General features: G+C 33.8%; 2 protein-coding genes across 3 annotated transcripts; one reads left to right on the top strand and one right to left on the bottom strand.

Moving 5' to 3' along the window:
- The first annotated feature begins 7023 nt into the window (after positions 1–7023).
- On the top strand, positions 7024–7885 carry LOC132268986 (homeobox-leucine zipper protein ATHB-52-like). Its single transcript, XM_059769991.1, has one exon. It carries the CDS (start codon positions 7195–7197, stop codon positions 7723–7725), a length of 531 nt encoding a protein of 176 aa, XP_059625974.1. The 5' UTR covers positions 7024–7194; the 3' UTR covers positions 7726–7885.
- A 2540-nt stretch (positions 7886–10425) lies between these two features.
- Positions 10426–18146, bottom strand: LOC132316038 (uncharacterized). 2 transcript variants are annotated; one of them, XM_059814528.1, is made up of 2 exons: positions 16425–18146; positions 10426–10922 (listed from the first exon to the last, which is right to left on the bottom strand). In XM_059814528.1, exon 1 carries the CDS (start codon positions 17945–17947, stop codon positions 17228–17230), a length of 720 nt encoding a protein of 239 aa, XP_059670511.1. In that variant the 5' UTR covers positions 17948–18146; the 3' UTR covers positions 10426–10922; positions 16425–17227. The 2 variants fall into 2 exon arrangements, with proteins under 2 accessions (XP_059670511.1, XP_059670522.1); XM_059814539.1 differs by having other exon boundaries at positions 16429–18146.

The following is an 18146-nucleotide window of genomic DNA, read 5'->3' as shown; positions in this document are numbered from 1 at the left end:
GTGGAGAGAGTTCGTGGATTTTTACCTGACTACAATTGTTCCACCCTCGGAGATCTAATTGTGTTGAATCTGGTAGTCTCAACAATTACAAATTAGCCATGGAAGAAGTAATCGCTGAAGATATACAATCTTATCCTAAAACAACTATCGTTAACTGTTTTAGAGATTTGATAAGTCAACCATATCAATAAATGTTTTAGAGTAGATAGGTGAACCAACTGAAGAGGATAGAATATCTTTTGTTAAGATCTATATTTTTTATTTACAGTTGTTTTATTGTTTACCTAATTGAAATGTTAGTTAATGGTGATGATCGAGAATGGATTGCCTTTTGGAATTATGATTGCCAAAAAATGTTACAGGACCTAATTCTGCTACGGAATCAGGTCCAGTTGGTGGTGGTTCGAAAGATTCTCTCGGTGACATATTAGGGTTCACAGAGTAATCCTCCTAGTAGAATTAAAGTAGATGAACAGTTGACAACATTCTCTAGATATATCGTTTCTGGTTCCTCAGTTGCGATTAATTTGGGTAATCTTGGTCCTGCCCATCTATTAGATTTGGTTAGATTCCAAATGGTGATGGATGCCCTTCGGAGCTTAATCAACCCTATTGTAGAAAGTGATTTGAATAACTTCATAGCTTCAGCCTTGTAGATGAGAGAGGAATTGGGAATTTCATTTGGAACTCTGCAGATGTGGATTGATCTCGATCTGAGTAGAATTAGTTTCAAAGATGGACTTTTTGAACTAAACAAGTCACCCATGGTTACCAATGACACCCTCATCCAATATATATACTTCATAATTACTAGATTTTTATACTCTCTACAAAAATATCTACCATCTTTTTGTATTCTAAAATTTTCTTACTGCACAACAACGATCTCCATATCAATTTAAAAGACTCTATAACTTCACTTTACTATACAATCTCCGCAACAATATAAAATCCTCTAGAACTTGGAAACAATCTGAAATACCCTAAAACTCCGCTTTCAATGTTCAGAAAATTAGATCCTAAAAATAGTAACAAAAAATGTGATAATTCACCATCTCACCTTCTCAAATGCCCATCATGATAATTATTTTTCTTCAAACAACTATGACCTCCTTTCTTGTAACTACTACTGTATGACCTTCAAACTGAGAATTAAGATATTGGGACAATACCAATATAAATATATATGAAGGGTCAACTTTTCTCAGTTTCAAAATGAGAATTGAGATATTGGGACAATACCAATATAGGATGATTCGCAGGCCTATTTTGACATAGTTAAATAAATTATCATTTATTAACAAAAATGTGGGGTCTTCATCGGACAATATAAAAAAAGAGAAATGAGAGGTCTTTCGATCTTAATTACTGATTTATCTTCCGAATCTAAGGTGGCCTATCCACGTTAGATTCCTTTAAAAAAAATCGCAAAACAATAGCTGGAACCCTAAAAAGAAATTGCAAAAAAATTGTTGGCTTCCTAAAAAGAAATTGCAAAAAATTCGCTGGCTTCTTTCCTTCTTTATTTTTTTCGCGATCTAAAGGTAATAACTAGAAAGCTTAAAAGTTGCGGTTCGCTCTGTTTCTTAGATTTCGCTCTCCCGGTTTCTTCTCTTTCTTCCTCTTTTTTTTTTTCTTTTTTCTCCTTTGTCGCTATCTCCTTTATTCTCGTTCCTAAACTCCCCCTTTCTATGATTTTGGATATCGCAAAATCCAAAGGAAAACCCTTCTGTTGCTTTGTAAAATCGAAGGGAAAATAAGTCGAAACATATCTCTTTCTTTGATTGAAGGTACGAATTAAATCCTTTTTCAAAATATTTTTTAGCCTCTGTTTTTTGTATTCATTTTGGGATTTTTCTTAAATATATTGTATTCATTTTGGGAATCTTTTTCTTAAATATATTGTATTCATTTTGGGAATCTTTCTTGTTGATAAGAAAATAAAAGAAGGTGAATTGCTCAAAGATGTTTTAATGAGATTTGTGTTTGAATTCTTTTGTTTCATGGGATTAAATCATAGACGTATTGATTGTATCTAATTGATGTCTATAAGAAGCTTTGGCACCTTTAACATGAGGCTTGGTATTGAGTTTAGTTTATGCTCTCCACCATTATTTTTGCCATGTTCTACATATATTACAAGTTTATACCTGCTTGAATTTATGGGGGAAAAAGTTATATACAACAATTTGAAAAAAAAAAAAAAAGAAAAGAAAAAGAATTATTGAACTTCCACTAGTAAGTATGCTATTCTTTGTTTTTAAGGAAAAAAAAAAAAAAATTAAATTCCCTTTTTATAGTTTTTGGACTTTCAATATTTACATATTAACGTTTTAATTTTATTTTTATTCGTTTCACTCTTAGCTTACTTTGTCATTTGACAAATAGGAGATGTCTTGCAATGAAGAAAGTGGTAATAATGTGAATGAACAAGATCTGAAAATTTCATTAGTTGAGGATGAAGTAGAAAATCCCAAGGTAGGTATGATCTTTGAGTCTGAGGAAGAAGTTTGTAATTACTACATAAATTATGCGAAACATTTGGGTTTTGATGTCTCAAAAATAAGTATAAAAAATAGAAGTGATGGGAAGTCAAGTTACTTTTCACTTGAGATATGGCAAAGCAATATCAAAGGCAAAAAACTCTTTTCATCCAAGGCCTTCAACCAAGACAAATTGTAAGGCTAAAATGAATGTTACAGCTAAAGATGATGGAAGGTTCATTATCACTCATGTCTATCTTGATCATAATCATGTACTAAGTCCGGGAAATGTTCGACACTTTAGATGTAACAAAGTAATAGATTCACATGTCAGAAAAAAGATTGGAATTGAATGATTTAGCCGGTATAACACTAAATAAAAACTATCATTCACTTGTTGTTGAAGCTAGTGGGTATGAATATTTACCATTTGGTGAGGGAGAATACAGAAACTACATTGCAAAAGCAAGACAGTTAAGGCTTGGCATTGGAGATGCTGAAGCCCTTCGTAACTATTTTTGTCGCATGCAAAATAGGAATCCAAATTTTTTTTACATGATTGATATGGATGAAGAAGGACGTTTGAGGAATGTTTTCTGGGCTGATGCTAGGTGTAGGGCTGCATATGAGTCTTTCGGGGATGTTATCACATTTGACACTACTTACTTGACAAATAAATATGACATGCCTTTTGCTCCACTTGTTGGGGTGAATCATCATGGGCAATCTGTGTTGTTTGGTTGTGGCTTGCTATCTAATGAAGATACTGAAACTTATATTTGGTTGTTTGAGTCATGGTTGACGTGTATGTTAAGGCGTGCTCCAAAAGCTATTATCACAGACCAGTGCAGAGCTATTCAAGCAGCAGTTAGAAAGGTGTTTCCAGAGTCTTGTTATCGATTGTGCCTATGGCATATAATGCAAAAGCTTCATATGAAGTTAGGTTTTGTCATTTGGTTTTGGTTGTTATTTGGCATTTGCTTGCTGGTTTTCACAAGGGCAATGCCATATTGATGAGCAACAACAATGATATACATAAATTCAAAACACTTGATAAACATGATCAAAGCACATAACCATTACATGTATTGTCTCACCACTTAAAGACAATAACAATTCAAGGTCTGGAGATGCTCAAGTTTTACATTGGCTAACAAATCCAATAATCTCATTTGGTTCTTCATGTATTGAACTTCGATTTAAAAAAAATGAATTAATTAACAAGAAGATTACAATCCAACTTCGCATAAAATTAGAGTACAATATGACTTCACATAATGGAACCAAAACACAAACTACACAATCCAACAAATTCTACGAAGATGTTAAAACACTTCCTCATGTTAAATAAAACTAAGCGTGGCTTTGTTCTTGAACTCATCTTCTATTGCCCAGTGGCTTTGTTCTTGAACTAATCTTCTATTGCCCAATCTATTAGCCGTAAATTCTGAAGCAAGTCATTCATTCTCCTCGTTTGATTGCTTCATAAGTAGACATTAAAACACTTTCTTTTTGCAGCACCAACCTTTCCATCAAATCGTTCTCATACTCTTATCTAGAAACAAAAAAGATTAAAAAGAGATGAGTACAAGGAATCAACGTAAAATCATCACTTAGGAATAACAGATCATTGCTTTAGATTAATTATCGAGTTAGTATAGCAGCAACATAAAAAAAAAAAAAAAAAAATTAGAAACATAACCATGAAATTTAGATTAGGGCTGAGAAGACCAATTTATAATTCTAGATTCAGAAATTAGATTACGGCATATATGTGAAAGAGACAGAAGGGGATTTCCTTTTGATTTTGCGATATTGAAGACAGAGCCAGAATTAGAGAAAGGGGGAGTTCAAGAACGAGAAAAAAAAAGATAGCCACAAAGGAGGAAAAAGAAGAGGAAGTGAGAGAAGAAACCTGGACAGAGATATCGAAGAAATAGAGACGAATTGCAACTTTTAAGCAGAAACAGAGACGAACCACAACTTTTAAGCTTTCCAAAAAAACATAAAGAAGAAAAGAAGCCAGCGAATTTTTTGCGATTTCTTTTTAGGGTTCCAGCTATTGTTTTGCGATTTCTTTTTAGGAATCCAACGTGGATGAGCCACGTTAGATTCGGAAAATAAGTCGGTAATTAAGATCGGAAAACCTATCATATTTTTATACTGAATTAATTAAGAGGTTCTAGAGTAGCCGCTCTTTAGATAACATTACAAAGGCGGCTAATTAGGCTACAAAGGCGGCTAATTAGGCTATAAAGGCCAATAACAAGAGCTTTGCAAAATACATTGTTACTAACACCAATTTAATCAATCAATTTGGGTGATTTTGACAAGCTTCATATACTGTGATCCCATCACTTGACTTTCAAGGGAGTGAGATTAATTCAGGTCATACACATTAAATATTTGTGGGCCCTAGATGGGACACACATGTATATTATACTCCCCAACAATCCTTGTATTATATTGATGATCCATACATATTCACATGCAATTCAGTGTTTGTCACTTACATTAATTTGCCAATTAAGAAGACATTCAACATTATAATGCGCATGTTTGAAATCTAAAGACACACTCTAATCTCGTGTGAGCTGCCAAATATGTAATGTACCCCACAAGTAGGTGGAGAGCCAATCCAGGCGTTGTGGGTGGGAACATTGAACCCTCTCCAAACGACATGATCTCGTGATGGTCCTCAATCAAACCAACGTCTGTAATAGTGTTTTGGCCTTTGGAGCTTCCAATTAGACCCCTATGGAGTTGTCCAGATAGTATGCATTGGTTAAAATTGTTGTTGAAATGTCTTTGTAGCTGACCTCAACTGGTGCTGGATTAATTTGGTGATGATCAGACATTTCCAGTCAGTACAAGCTAGCTTGGTGGGGGTCAAAAAAAGCAATTTTATTTTTTTATTTTTGTTCTCTCTTTTTGGATCAAAGCAACTATATAGATGGGGAGTGATTTGACATGTTATTTTCGGTTAATAAGATATAAAATTGTCTCGTGAATAAATTTTTATATAATTTTGGGATCATAGATCCTAACCAATTATTATTGGACACGTAAGTAAAAGTTAAAAATAACTTGCACATTTTCGACACAATTAATTACATGTTCAGTGGTGATTGATTCAGAATCAATGACTCGGGACCATGTAATGAGCTTGAGCGCATCTAATCACGATTACCACTTGACGTTGAATGGCTAGAAGGCTAGGAGCTGTACTTTTATTCCTCGTCAACCTGTTTGACTAACTATTCCTTGTTCATATAATTGTTTGTCATATTTAAATTGTTTGGTTTTGTGCTGTAAATTGCTTGTTTACTAATTAAGATTTGATCCATGGACGGTTCGACATGTAATTCCCATGGAATAAACTACAATCTTTGTCGTTTAAACTCCACACTATTCTTTTTTGGAAAAGAAAAAAGCCTCCAAGCTTTTCTGTGCATTAAACCGTCCAACACACAAAAAGAGGATCCAAATTTCCTGTTTACATGTTCATCTCATATTGATTTTTATTTTTATTCTATATTATTTTTTCAGGATTTGAGCTTTAATAAGTTGAAAATAATAACTGTGATTTGGAATTTCTAACACAAGTGTCTATGGCTTACGTTAGGAACCCTAAATCATATAGCATACCAAAACTCAATTAAGAATCCAAAATCACGAGCAAGACTTCTTTGTATTGGTGATACCATGTCACCACTACTATTAATTAATTATATGTTGTCATATAAAAAAAAAATTACATTTATTTAGTGAATTTCATCATTACTTGTCACATTTAATTACTTGTGATGTCATATAAAAAAAAACTAAGAGCATCAAAATATTTCTCACAAAACCACATCAAACAGCCCATATAAACCCTGAAACTAGGTAATTTGGTTCTTGGAGATCACTGTAAAACTTGGATTTTGTTTCAGTTGTCTAATCAACCGAGATTTAAAAATACATTCTAAAATTCATACCACTACCAGAAGAGCTAAGATATCTGATTGAAGCGGCTTTATTTTTTATATGCTGCAGACTTGAGTAATTCAAATATTTGGTCATGATCCACACTATAAACAGGTAGAATCTGGAAGCTAGTGCAAGATTTTCAACCCAGGGCCTAAATTGTAATGAATGACATTTTGTATCAAATTTGACTTCATTCTCAAAACATGACAAATGAAAAGCACATTTCTTTAATCCATGTAATTTCAACCCTGTACCTGAATTGTAATGAAAATATGTTGCATGAAATTTGCCCCCTTTTTTTTTCAAACATGACACATAAAAAATTGTTTCTTTAGTCCATGGCAAAGATATCTTTTGACATTAAAGTACTCCGTACTGATAAAGTTACTTGAGGACCAAACTGTGGCCATTGCATTGTCACAACTATACACCGTCAAAACGTCCACCATAGAATGAAATTATTTTTAGCTAGAAAATGCAAAACCTGGCTATAAATAGATCATCCAGTTACAAATCCAATGGCAAAAAAACAAGAAGCCAAAACCATCATATCCGACGACTAAAAATTTTCTTTGATACATTGTCAGCCACTTGCATGCTCGAAAACGAAGTGTGGCCCCAAATTTGTCCCTCTTTCGAATTAGATTGATTATTCATCCAAATCCTCTACATAACACAAGCCATCTTCCCAGATTTTAATGCCAAGCTAAGCACTCCCAAAAAAACCCTCAACAAAAAAATGAATTACCCTCATTCCCAATACCGAAAGCACCCAATAAAGTGCATCAAAAAAAGGCTCAACCAAGAGCAGGTAAGGCTCTTGGAGGCAAGTTTCAACTTCAACAACAAGCTTGACGCGGATCGGAAGCTGCAGCTGTCCCAAGAACTCGGCATCCCACCAAGGCAGATCGCGATATGGTACCAGAACAGACGAGCAAGGTGGAAGAGCCAGAGCCTTGAGGTGGACCACAAAGCCCTCCAAATGAGACTAGAGAGTGCCTTGGCTGATAACAAGAGGCTCGAGAGAGAAGTTGAGAGGCTCAGAGAAGAGTTGGACAAGGCACGAGAAATTTTGCTTGCATTTAACACACCAAATTACTCTTCTCTCCCACCTTCTATCTCAACATCGTGTGATGATGTTGGAAGCTCCAGCTTGCTTGGTGACTCGAAAAATCAGCTTGACAAGGAGCTTTTCGCGTGTTTGATCGGAGATGAAGGTCCGTTTGGCAAACCAAATGGCCATGATTTCTTTGCTCCATCTATATCTTGATCATGTCTACTTCATGAGACGGTTATATATATCTAGAATAAGTCTATATAAAATTAGTGACACTAGTGTACTCCTTCGCTGTTAATTAGTATGAGCTTTACAAATATTCAGATGCTACAACTCGTATAATGGATTGATGGAATGAATTCATTTTGCTTGATATATGTGTATGCACGAAGCATACATATAAAAAATGGGTAAGTGCAAAAAAAAATCATCCCTAAATAAAAAATGTGCAAAAATAATCCCTATTAGAAAGAAAATTGAATAAATCTAATGAAAAATAGTCGTCGGTGATGTCAATTTTTTTCTAAAAATTCAAAAGTACCTTTTTTTGTGTAAAAAGAATGCCACTACCAATTTTGTATATATTTGAAGGTTTATTTGGATGTACATGAAGACCTATCCAAGGAAATCTTCTCTTTAATATTATTTTTCTCTCTAAAATATTTCTATGTTGCATTTAGCAATTTGTTTCCAATAAAACATCATTTTATTTATTTATTTTTTTTTATGATAGTGTATTTTATTTGGTATGTCAAGTGAGATTCTAGCATTTGTACATCATTTTTAATTTTTTGAAAATATTATTTATTTCTATATATATATATAAACATGATGTTTCTTACAAATATTCTTTTCTAATTTTATAACTTTTATATATTTTCTTCCATTCCTAGTTCTATAAAAAAATATAATCTCTCTTTCTAATTTTTTTTTTCTTTAAAATTTCTCTGTGTACTTGATAGTAAGTATCTCTCTTTAAAATATAGAGCACTTGGAATCAGCAAGTCTCAAAAAATTTCATAATATTAACAGAGTGTATAACCGAAAAATGCTATTTGATTCGCTCTAAAAAACCAGCAATCCAATTCTAATCTCTTCAAGAAGATTAATAGAAAAAATAAGAATCAGTTACAAATTTTTGGTATAAGTAAGAAAAATAAATAAATAAATAAAAATTACTTCTTCAACTCAGATGAGGCCACGTCAAAGTAATATTAAAAGTTTGGATCAATTTTATAAATATTACATATATGCATTTCCACTTCTTTCCTACTATCTCACAAGTCACGACTATTAATGCCCGTAAGTCCACATTTACATGACGACTTGCTTAAGTCCACGTTAATTAATATACTGACTTTCTTGTTTATAATATGTACATACGGATTGACTTAACAAACAAACAAACAAACAAGAAAAAAATTCCATTTACATACAGATACATCATCTTCATTTATTGGTTTGACATTGTAGGTATCCGAACAAGTTGATTAAATATCTTTCTTTAAGAGATTGAAGCAACTGTTTATGCTGAAGAGGTCTTTAAGATAAAAATTCAAATAAAGAGAAAGGTGTGTTTAGTTGAATATATATGTGTGTGTAAGCATCTGTTTGCTTGTACACAGAGGGCTATAACTCTCCCATAGTCCCTAGTTTCCTTGAATCAACTACCTTATTTATCAAAAATAAAAAATAAAATAAAATAAGTTTTCTAAAAAAGAGTTGGATTGTATATTTTGGTTCCAATGATTTGAACTCGTATTGTACTGTATTTTTATATAATTTCATTTTCAATATTACCATCGCATGAACAAAAATTCCAACTTCCTATGGATGGAGAGAAATGTGGATGTGTGCATTCCTTTTTCCTGTTGAAGATAATTTGTAGTAGTGCTGCAAATGAACAGCTCGTTAAGGGCTCGGCTCTGGCTCGTTCGTTAAGCAAACGAGCCGAGCTCGAGTCCAATTTTTAGACTCGTTTAGTAAATGAGCCGAGCTTGAGCAACACTGGGCTCAGTTCACATAGGCTCGTGAATATGAACTCTTTTAGACTCGTTAATATGAACTCGTTTAGACTCGTTAATGTTTGTGAATAAAACTCGTATTAGGCTTGTTATATTTATATACATAATACATAATATATATTATATATTCATGGTTTTACCCTGTACCCAAAATAAAAAAGAACAACCACGAAGCCTCTTATTAATTATTATTCTTCTCTCTTGACTCCATCTCCATCTCCATCTCCATCTCCATCTCCTAAACTCAAATTACCTTATTCATCTATAGCTAAGACTCTAAGTCTCCAACGAAGACGATTTATTGTAAGGTCTCTTCTTCAGTTCTGTCTTCCGGAGTGAGGGTTAACTCATGAAATTGTGAGACCTCTTCTTCTAAAGTCCTTTGGGGTTAATTGGTTGCATTGCCTGAAGGTTGACAATCTCGTCTCGTTCTAGACACCTGCAAGATAAGTTACTAGGAATTTTGAAACATATCAAAAAAGCTAGTCTCTTGGTAAACACAATGGATATTGTAATGACACAAATATAGCAATTTGCTATTATTGTTGTTGTATTTTTTTTTGCATGATAGCGTATTGTCTCACTGTTGTGGCCTGTAGAATACTTATTAATTTTGAATTTTATTTTTATTATTTTTGTTAAACAAGCCAAGCCCATTTTATTTTTATTATTTTTGTTAAACAAGCCAAGCCCGAACCGAGCCCAAGCTTTTAAAATCAAGACGAGCCCAAGCCCGAGCTGAATTTTTTGAACTCGTCACGAGCCGAGCCCGAGTTGATCCCATAAACAAACAAGCCGAGCCCGAATAGCCTAAGCTCGGCTCAGTTCATTTGCAGCCCTAATCAACATTGTCTTGCCATAAGATCAACCAATCAAGAGGTGTAGTCTCTTTCTAGACCATAACCAACAAGTTGAATAATATATACAAATAGCTCAAATAATCACATGAAGTAATTTAAGCAAACATAGTCAACAAGAAGCTTTGGATTTACATATTCATCATTCATCAGTATCATACCCTAAAATAAATATATCAAGTGATACAAAAGAAATGTCAGAAGGCTCTCGTGTGTGGAAGATGAGCTGCTACAACAAAAACTGTTGGTTATAAATGAGGTTGTTCAACATACAAACTTTTCTTCCAAACTGCTGCAACATTTTACTTTGATCTCATCCTCTTGTTTCTCATAGCCCACCTTTTCACTAGCTTTAATTCCTTTACTTTTCTTCTTTTCCTCAAGAAACTCAATCGGGCCTCTTAGCGCAATGTCAGCTTCCTTCTTTTACATTTTTTTTTTGCTTCCATAAATGCAGCTTTCCTTCTTTTACATTAACTCTCTCCTACTTCACTAGGAGTCACCTTGATCCTCTCCCCATCACAAAAGCCTGAAACAAATCAACAGTACTCATGAATTTTGAAATTAAATCAATTTTGTTAGACTTCACACAGTTACTCAAGATAAAGAACAGAATATGGTTTCTTAATCTTCAATATTCTGACAATGGATTAGATGTATCCCAATTTAATACCATGAAATGATACTGAATTATTTTTTGAATTTCAAATAAATTGATTGACACAAACAAAACCCAGTTCAAAATCAACACTAAAAACACTAGTTAAAGCCCTAAACCTGGAACACTTGGCAACATATAGGAAAAATTTTCATCTTCAGTAGAAACTAGAAACCCAGCAATCCTTATTCAAACATCTTCAACCAAAAGCCATTCACCTTCTTTTGTTATCTTATCAACATATAATAGCTAATACAATATACACGAGCTAAAAGATATATAGAAAAAAAACTTAAATTTATACCTTCTATCTTATATGTTTCTCCTTCAGCAAACATATATAGATTTCATAGATTTCTGACATTCAGCAAAAACAAATTACATGGCACAAATTCAAGATAAAACAGAGCAATTTGTCTTTAATAACACTATAAATAGGTAACAAGAATCAAAAAAGAAGAATAAAATCATATCTGGGCAGAGAAGACTAGGGTTTATAATTTTAGATACAAATAGACGATAAGGGCTTGTATGTTCAAAAGAGATGCGAAATAGAAAAGAGAAGAGGGAGCCAAAATTGGAGAGAAGAGAGAGTAAGAGTAGATGACGAGAGAGAAATTCGGCCCTAAGAGTCGGACTCCCTATCATTTCTCTAGCTTTTATTGACTCATTCTTAGACCAATATCCAAAAAACTTTGGTCTCCGCCTCAACTAACGACAATTGTATTGGGACCTGTGCCATTATCACTGTCCTACCAATAGCACTGAATGCAACCATCAACAATAATAAATGGCCTAAAACCTTTCTTGAACCCGAGAATCATGGAATCATATGATATAAACAACCTCTTGCAGGAAGATAATTCATCAACCTCCTGTTTATTGGTAGCTATTTTTGCAATGCTACCAGGGGAGAATATTGGCCCCCAAGGCCCCCTCAATAAGCTTCAATGCCTCTCTTTTTGCCTTCTATTTAAGATACATCAAACCCCAAATCTCTAACAACAGCCTCCCTAAAAGCATCATGCTTCTATTCCCAGTCAACTCTAAACTGATGACCCATATTTTAGCTACGAATGATAAGCATCCCTGCATATTAAACAGCATTAAAGTGCACCTGTGGACATCACTAACTGTTTTGATTTAGAAACCTCCAACTATGTTTTTGGATACTTGTATTCTCCATCAAGATTCCTTCTTGCATACTACAGTTACCTTACCCAATTTATTTCTAATGAACATCAAGTTGAGTCTCCTTTTGACAGCATCAGTCCTCAAAGCATCCATAAACTATGTAGCTGATTCAAATTTCAATACTGATTTGATTTTCTTCTTACCCATTTCCCGGCGACTGGAAAAAGATCTGGGCTGTGATTGTCAAACCTCATCTTCTTTTGACGAGTCAGTCAAACTACGAAGCTCATCACTACGTTCATATATCGTCTCATTGTCAAAGATATCAATAGTATCAATCGCATATTCTCATCATCCTTAAACACATAATTTAGTGGATCAAAAAATGGTTGACCTTCACTAGTTTGTAGTGCTTAAAAATGTTCAATGTCAACACCAAACACATCCTCTTCTCCTCTATTTGCGGCAACAACATAATATGATAATACTTCATCAATGAAAATCCATTGCGTAACTCTAACATGTCAAAGAACAACTTTATCATTTCTTAAATATTTCAAGCCCTCATGGATCAGCTATACGCACCTAGTAAAACATCTCACTCTTAATATTACATCCAATTTGAGTTAACATGTCGTCAATCTCTAAAATCGACATTATATCACATTCCACACGTCAATGTGTCACACACTCACACTTATACAACAGATTACGTATGGGCCAAGTACGCACTGAAAATAACCTCCATTATGAATTTCAACAACATAAAATTTACTCATGTACATAAACTTAAACACGTTAGAACAAAATGCATTTACTGAAATTTTTTTTTTTTTTTTTTTTTTTGATAAGTAAAAATTTTATAAAAAAAACGCTCAGAAGGGGAGCGGAACCCAAGCAAATACAAAAGACCACAAAGGCCTCAAGCCTTCAAAGAGGCTAAAAAATCAACTACTTCCTCCAAAGAACAATGATCTCTTCCTGAAACCCAACAAAAAAGAGTAGAAATAATCGAGAATTTAAGCACCGAAATCGACAAAGCCTTTCATTTACTGAAAATTTTTGATTATTATTTAGAAATTTATACCAATATATACACAATTCTAAGAATAGGTATATGGAATCAAACGTCAATTTCAGAATAAAAACAAAAATTTCTCCCTTTCACAGCTAGGTGACAATTTATAGCATAGAGGGTTTTTTGTAGAACAAGAGGGTTTTTTGCAAAAGCGGAATAGTTCATGGTTTTTTGCATTTCCCCCCCTTTTTTTCAATTATAGCTTAGGTTATATAACTTATCAAATATATATATAGCTTAACTTATCAATATATATATATATATATAGCTTAGATAAGAATCAATTACCACATAGACAATCTAACTTTCTTGCAAATTATCATCTTGCTAATCCATTTCTTTATTCATCTTGCTAATCCATTTCTTTATTCATCATAGGATTAAAAATAATTGCGGAGTTATCAAATTGACAAATTTGTCATTAAAGCAACCATAGGCAAAATAAACAAGCAAATGCGAAACATTAAAGATAATACAAAGTGCATGACATACAACATGATTGCATTTACTTTAAACTGGTTAATTTTGCAACTTAATTTTTGAACCCTTAAGAAAGATATAGAAATTCCTCTAAAATACAAGTATGAAAATAATATTAATTATCCACATTACCTAAAAGAAAATTAAATAATTATAAGAGCTCAGGAAAAGGGCAAAAAAAAGGAGCAAGGGGTCACAAAATTCTGCTTGGACATTCACTTCTAGTCCCAAATTAAAGCAAGACCGAAAGACATTAGACATATTCTGCTTGGACATTCACTTCCAGTACCAAATAATCAAACAAAGAGAAGCCATTAAACATATTGTAGCTTCTGTAACAGTACTACACATACCACAAATGCAGTATTAAATGAGTTATACAGTGCATTACAATAAGCAGATGATAGTTAAACATACTGCACCTTATTTTCCATGTGTCTTATTTGATTTCTATGTTTTATGTTATTTGGTAGATGATAGTTATAGTCCTAGTCTTTTTAAATAGTCATGTGAGTTTTTAAATACTTTGGAGGGTTAAGATTTATTAGTTATTGAAGTAATCAAGGGCTAGGATGCTAGGGTTGCAGCTTATCGCTATTGCCCTGCACCACCTGTCTTCTAACTCTTGATAATGTTGATTAAACACAAAACAAAAAAAAAAAAAAAATACACACAAAATAAGAAAGGAGGAGCAGAGATGAGTCTGTTTGAGGGAGAGAGAAAGAGAAGAGAAAGATGTATAGAGAGGGAGAAATGGGTAAAGAGTGGGGGGTTTTTTAATATAAATTTGTGAGAAGGGTAAAATGGGAAGGAAAAAGGGCAAAAAGGGGAAACCGGATTTACTTTATGTTAAATATCACCAAAATGTGGTCAGAGGGGGTGTATTTGTACATTTCTTCAAAAATTGGGACTAAACTGCTCAGTCTTAAAAAGTAACGAGTGTGCACAAACATATACTCTAGGGGTGTTTTCCACACTTAATGCTTATAAAAATTTACCATTCAATTTTAGATATATGCGTTTATTGCACAATATGTGAGAAACAATTTTTTGAACCCATCTTGCTTTAATTTATAATTAGTATCTTCTTCAGTTTCTCTCTTTCAAATAATCGAGTCTGGGTACTGAAAATGTTCGCTTTGTGAAATTTGTGAACTCTAATCTTGACTACATTTGCTTTTGTACTTCTAGTTTTGCCAAAGTCTTTGAAACAAGGTTTGCTAAGTTACATGCTATATTTAAGTTTTGGTCTTGCTCATCTTAAATCCTCTTGATTTTTTATGTTTCTCTCAAATCTGTAACTTCAACAGTTGTCCCTGCTTTAGTTCATCAGGAAATAACATGTATCATGAAATATTATCTGGAATGTTTTTATTCACCCATAGTTAGTGCATACAATATGGACTTAATGTTGATCTTCGATTTAAGCATAGAGTAATTGAAAATCCTTCTTCCCCTTATTTGTTCTTACTTCGATTAATTTATCCTACATGTATTTAGCACGTCAATATTCCAACCGCGAGGGCTGGCCTTTGCACAACAGTAAGGTTGCTCCACTGAGACCTGGAGGAGGTTTAAAACAAGGACCACATGTATGCAAACCCTCCCGAGACTCTGCAATGGCAGGAGCCTCATTCACTAGGCTAGCCCTTAATATTCCAACTGCAACTTCTCTCTTTTCTAAAGATCCTATTATATGCTTTCTCTATTTCAATAAAGACCATATTGATATCTCTGTTCTTTATCTATATTTGTCCATTGATCCGCTTAATAAGTAAATTGTTTATTGTTGATGTTCTTTCAATTATTGTTATTGAGTGTCCAACATTTTATTCTCTGTACTGAAAATACAATAAAATGATAATTTGTTTCAGTGACTCATTTATTTACTGATGCAAAAATCTAAAATACTTTTTGCGTCCTCATTGGCATCTCTTAATTGTTATTATTTTACTACATAATGTTAGTACCAAGCATACCATCATCTCCTCAACACTTTCAAGCCTCAACGGGGATACCATTTGGTCCTTGAGGCCCGTCTTTATTTTATTTTAATACAATTTAACTTACCCTAATCTTGTAAACGAAATTATTTTCTCTCATCTCTAAGATATTATTCTTGACTTATTTTCACTTGTGATTTTCAATGGACAACTTCTCAGAGTAATTTCTTGTTCTTATCTCATCATATTTCACTAATGCTCCTACATTCTCACTCTTGATACATTTAATATTATTTAAGTGTCTAATTTTTTAATCCCTTAACATCAAAGGTTTTCATATTTGTCATCCCATCCTTTATGCCCTTTATTTCAACCATCGTTGATTTTCTAAATATGTTATCAAATTCGCCATTGAAGCAATCATAGGCAAATCAAACAAGCAAGTTAATGCAATGCAACAGTGCACGTAGATACATCATGATTGCATTTACTTTATTTTTGTTGATTTTGCATCATATTTTGCGAACACTCAAGGAAAAAAAATATAAATACAACTTACAAAAAAGGACACTGGAAACCACATTATTAGTCCTACACACAAATTGGCATTGTGTCTTCAAAAGCAGAAAAGGGGGAAATGTAAGCATATGTGTTTAGAGCAAACAATAAAATAACATTTTATGCACTCATTGTGGCAAACGAAGAAATAAAGATGTAATATATAAGTTGCTCCTTTACCTACTTTGAGACTCTTCTTTACGAATGCTCCAGTACTCAAATGCCTGACCACCCTTTGATCGACCCCACATCTGATTCATGTGAATTTAACCGGAAGATTTTCTTAATCAGCTCTTTCAATATGGGAAAAAGTCCAATAACTGTTAGAACTAACCCAAGAAGTCCACTCAAGGTTGAGAATCCCTTCCCAATATTGCCAAAAACTGTTAGAACTAACCCAAGAAGTCCACTCAAGGTTGAGAATCCCCTCCCAATATTGCCAAAGAAAAAGTTAAGCATTCTAAAAGCACATCTTCTCTATGACATGTAACGGGATTTTTTATAAACTCCAATCTGATGTAGAACTCCTTCCAAATAAAGAATCTGTGGTAGCAAATGTCTAGACACCCGCTTGAAAATATCAACAATCTTTGTATCCTCAAACTCTGATACAATAATATGTTTGTCCTTCAAAATCCCAACACTCCTCTCATCGCGTGCCAACACTCCCATCAACCACATGAAGGTACAAATAACTCCATTTTTATCTAAAGCATCCTCACAAGATATTAGATTCACAAACAAAGTCTCTGAATGTTCTGAAATAATTACTTTAGGAAGTTTAAAATGTCCATCTTGGAACCCAATTCTACCCAGTTCAAGAACATTCCCCACTTCAAATGAAATTCCCAAATTCTCCCTCGACATATAGGCCGAATATAGGTTGTTTTCATTCAAAACGCTTTCTGTAACAGCTAATCCAATAGGGAAGATTACATGATGAGAACTCAGAGTACTCGACCCCATGTACATCCTAACCAAATCTAAGAGATGGGCAGGACGAGCAGCACCAAAATTAGGCAAATCAATCTCTTGAGAGTACGTACTCTGTACCCAGAAATTATATATCTGCAAAATGCAGCTAAATGTTGATGGACTTTAATCATCACATCAGGAGAATTACTCTTTGAACCGTACAATCTTACCCAAAGAAGTTTTTGAACCACCACGAAGGGGATCTGATTCAATAGCAGACAAAGGTCCCTGTAACATTTTTTGGCACTGATAATTCCAAAAAACCTTCCACCACTCTCATCACCATTACACAAAGCATCAATTAGGTAAACAATAAAGCAACCGTCAAGTAAAAACATAGATCTAAAACGGGATCTTATCTCTTCAGTTGAGGATCTTATCTCTTCAATCTCTTCAGTTGAGGATCTTATCTCTTCAGTTGATTCTCCTGTCCAATTGCTAGGACTGGTTTCAGAATAAAATTGCATACCTTCTTCGAGTATATCTTCAATGGCTGCTTTGTAACTGTCGAAACTAACAGGTCGATAAGATGACCAAATGAGAAATGAAGCCAGTTGAATCTTCACGTTGTCGTCAATCGGTAATGAAAGATTTGAGAAGTGAGGGCCGATCGAAACCATTTCGGGAACGGAGTGATGGTCCTCAGGTACAAATCCACGAACCCGCACTTTTTTATCAAGGAATGAAGCATTCAAATACTCTTTTAATTCGTTGATGTGGGTAGACATTTTCGTTCCGGCAAGGATTTGTGGTCGCTCTGTAGAAAACCCTAAAAATGGCGGATGGTTGCAATATTGAATACAGAGAGATCTTTCACCACTACAAGGCTAACTGAAGCCCAGCCCAAAAAAAAAAATCACTATTTACAATTCTGTCCAGGCTTGGGCCAAATTCATTTTGGTCCGAGTCCGGATTCATGTGTGGGAC

This window comes from Cornus florida, unplaced genomic scaffold (assembly GCF_030987335.1).
Source record: "Cornus florida cultivar Cherokee Brave unplaced genomic scaffold, ASM3098733v1 CherokeeBrave_3.0.0_Hap2_Chr01, whole genome shotgun sequence".
Classification (NCBI taxonomy): domain Eukaryota; kingdom Viridiplantae; phylum Streptophyta; class Magnoliopsida; order Cornales; family Cornaceae; genus Cornus; species Cornus florida.
The sequence above is the reverse complement of the archived record's forward strand: the minus strand, read 5'-3'. Positions and strand labels throughout refer to the sequence as shown.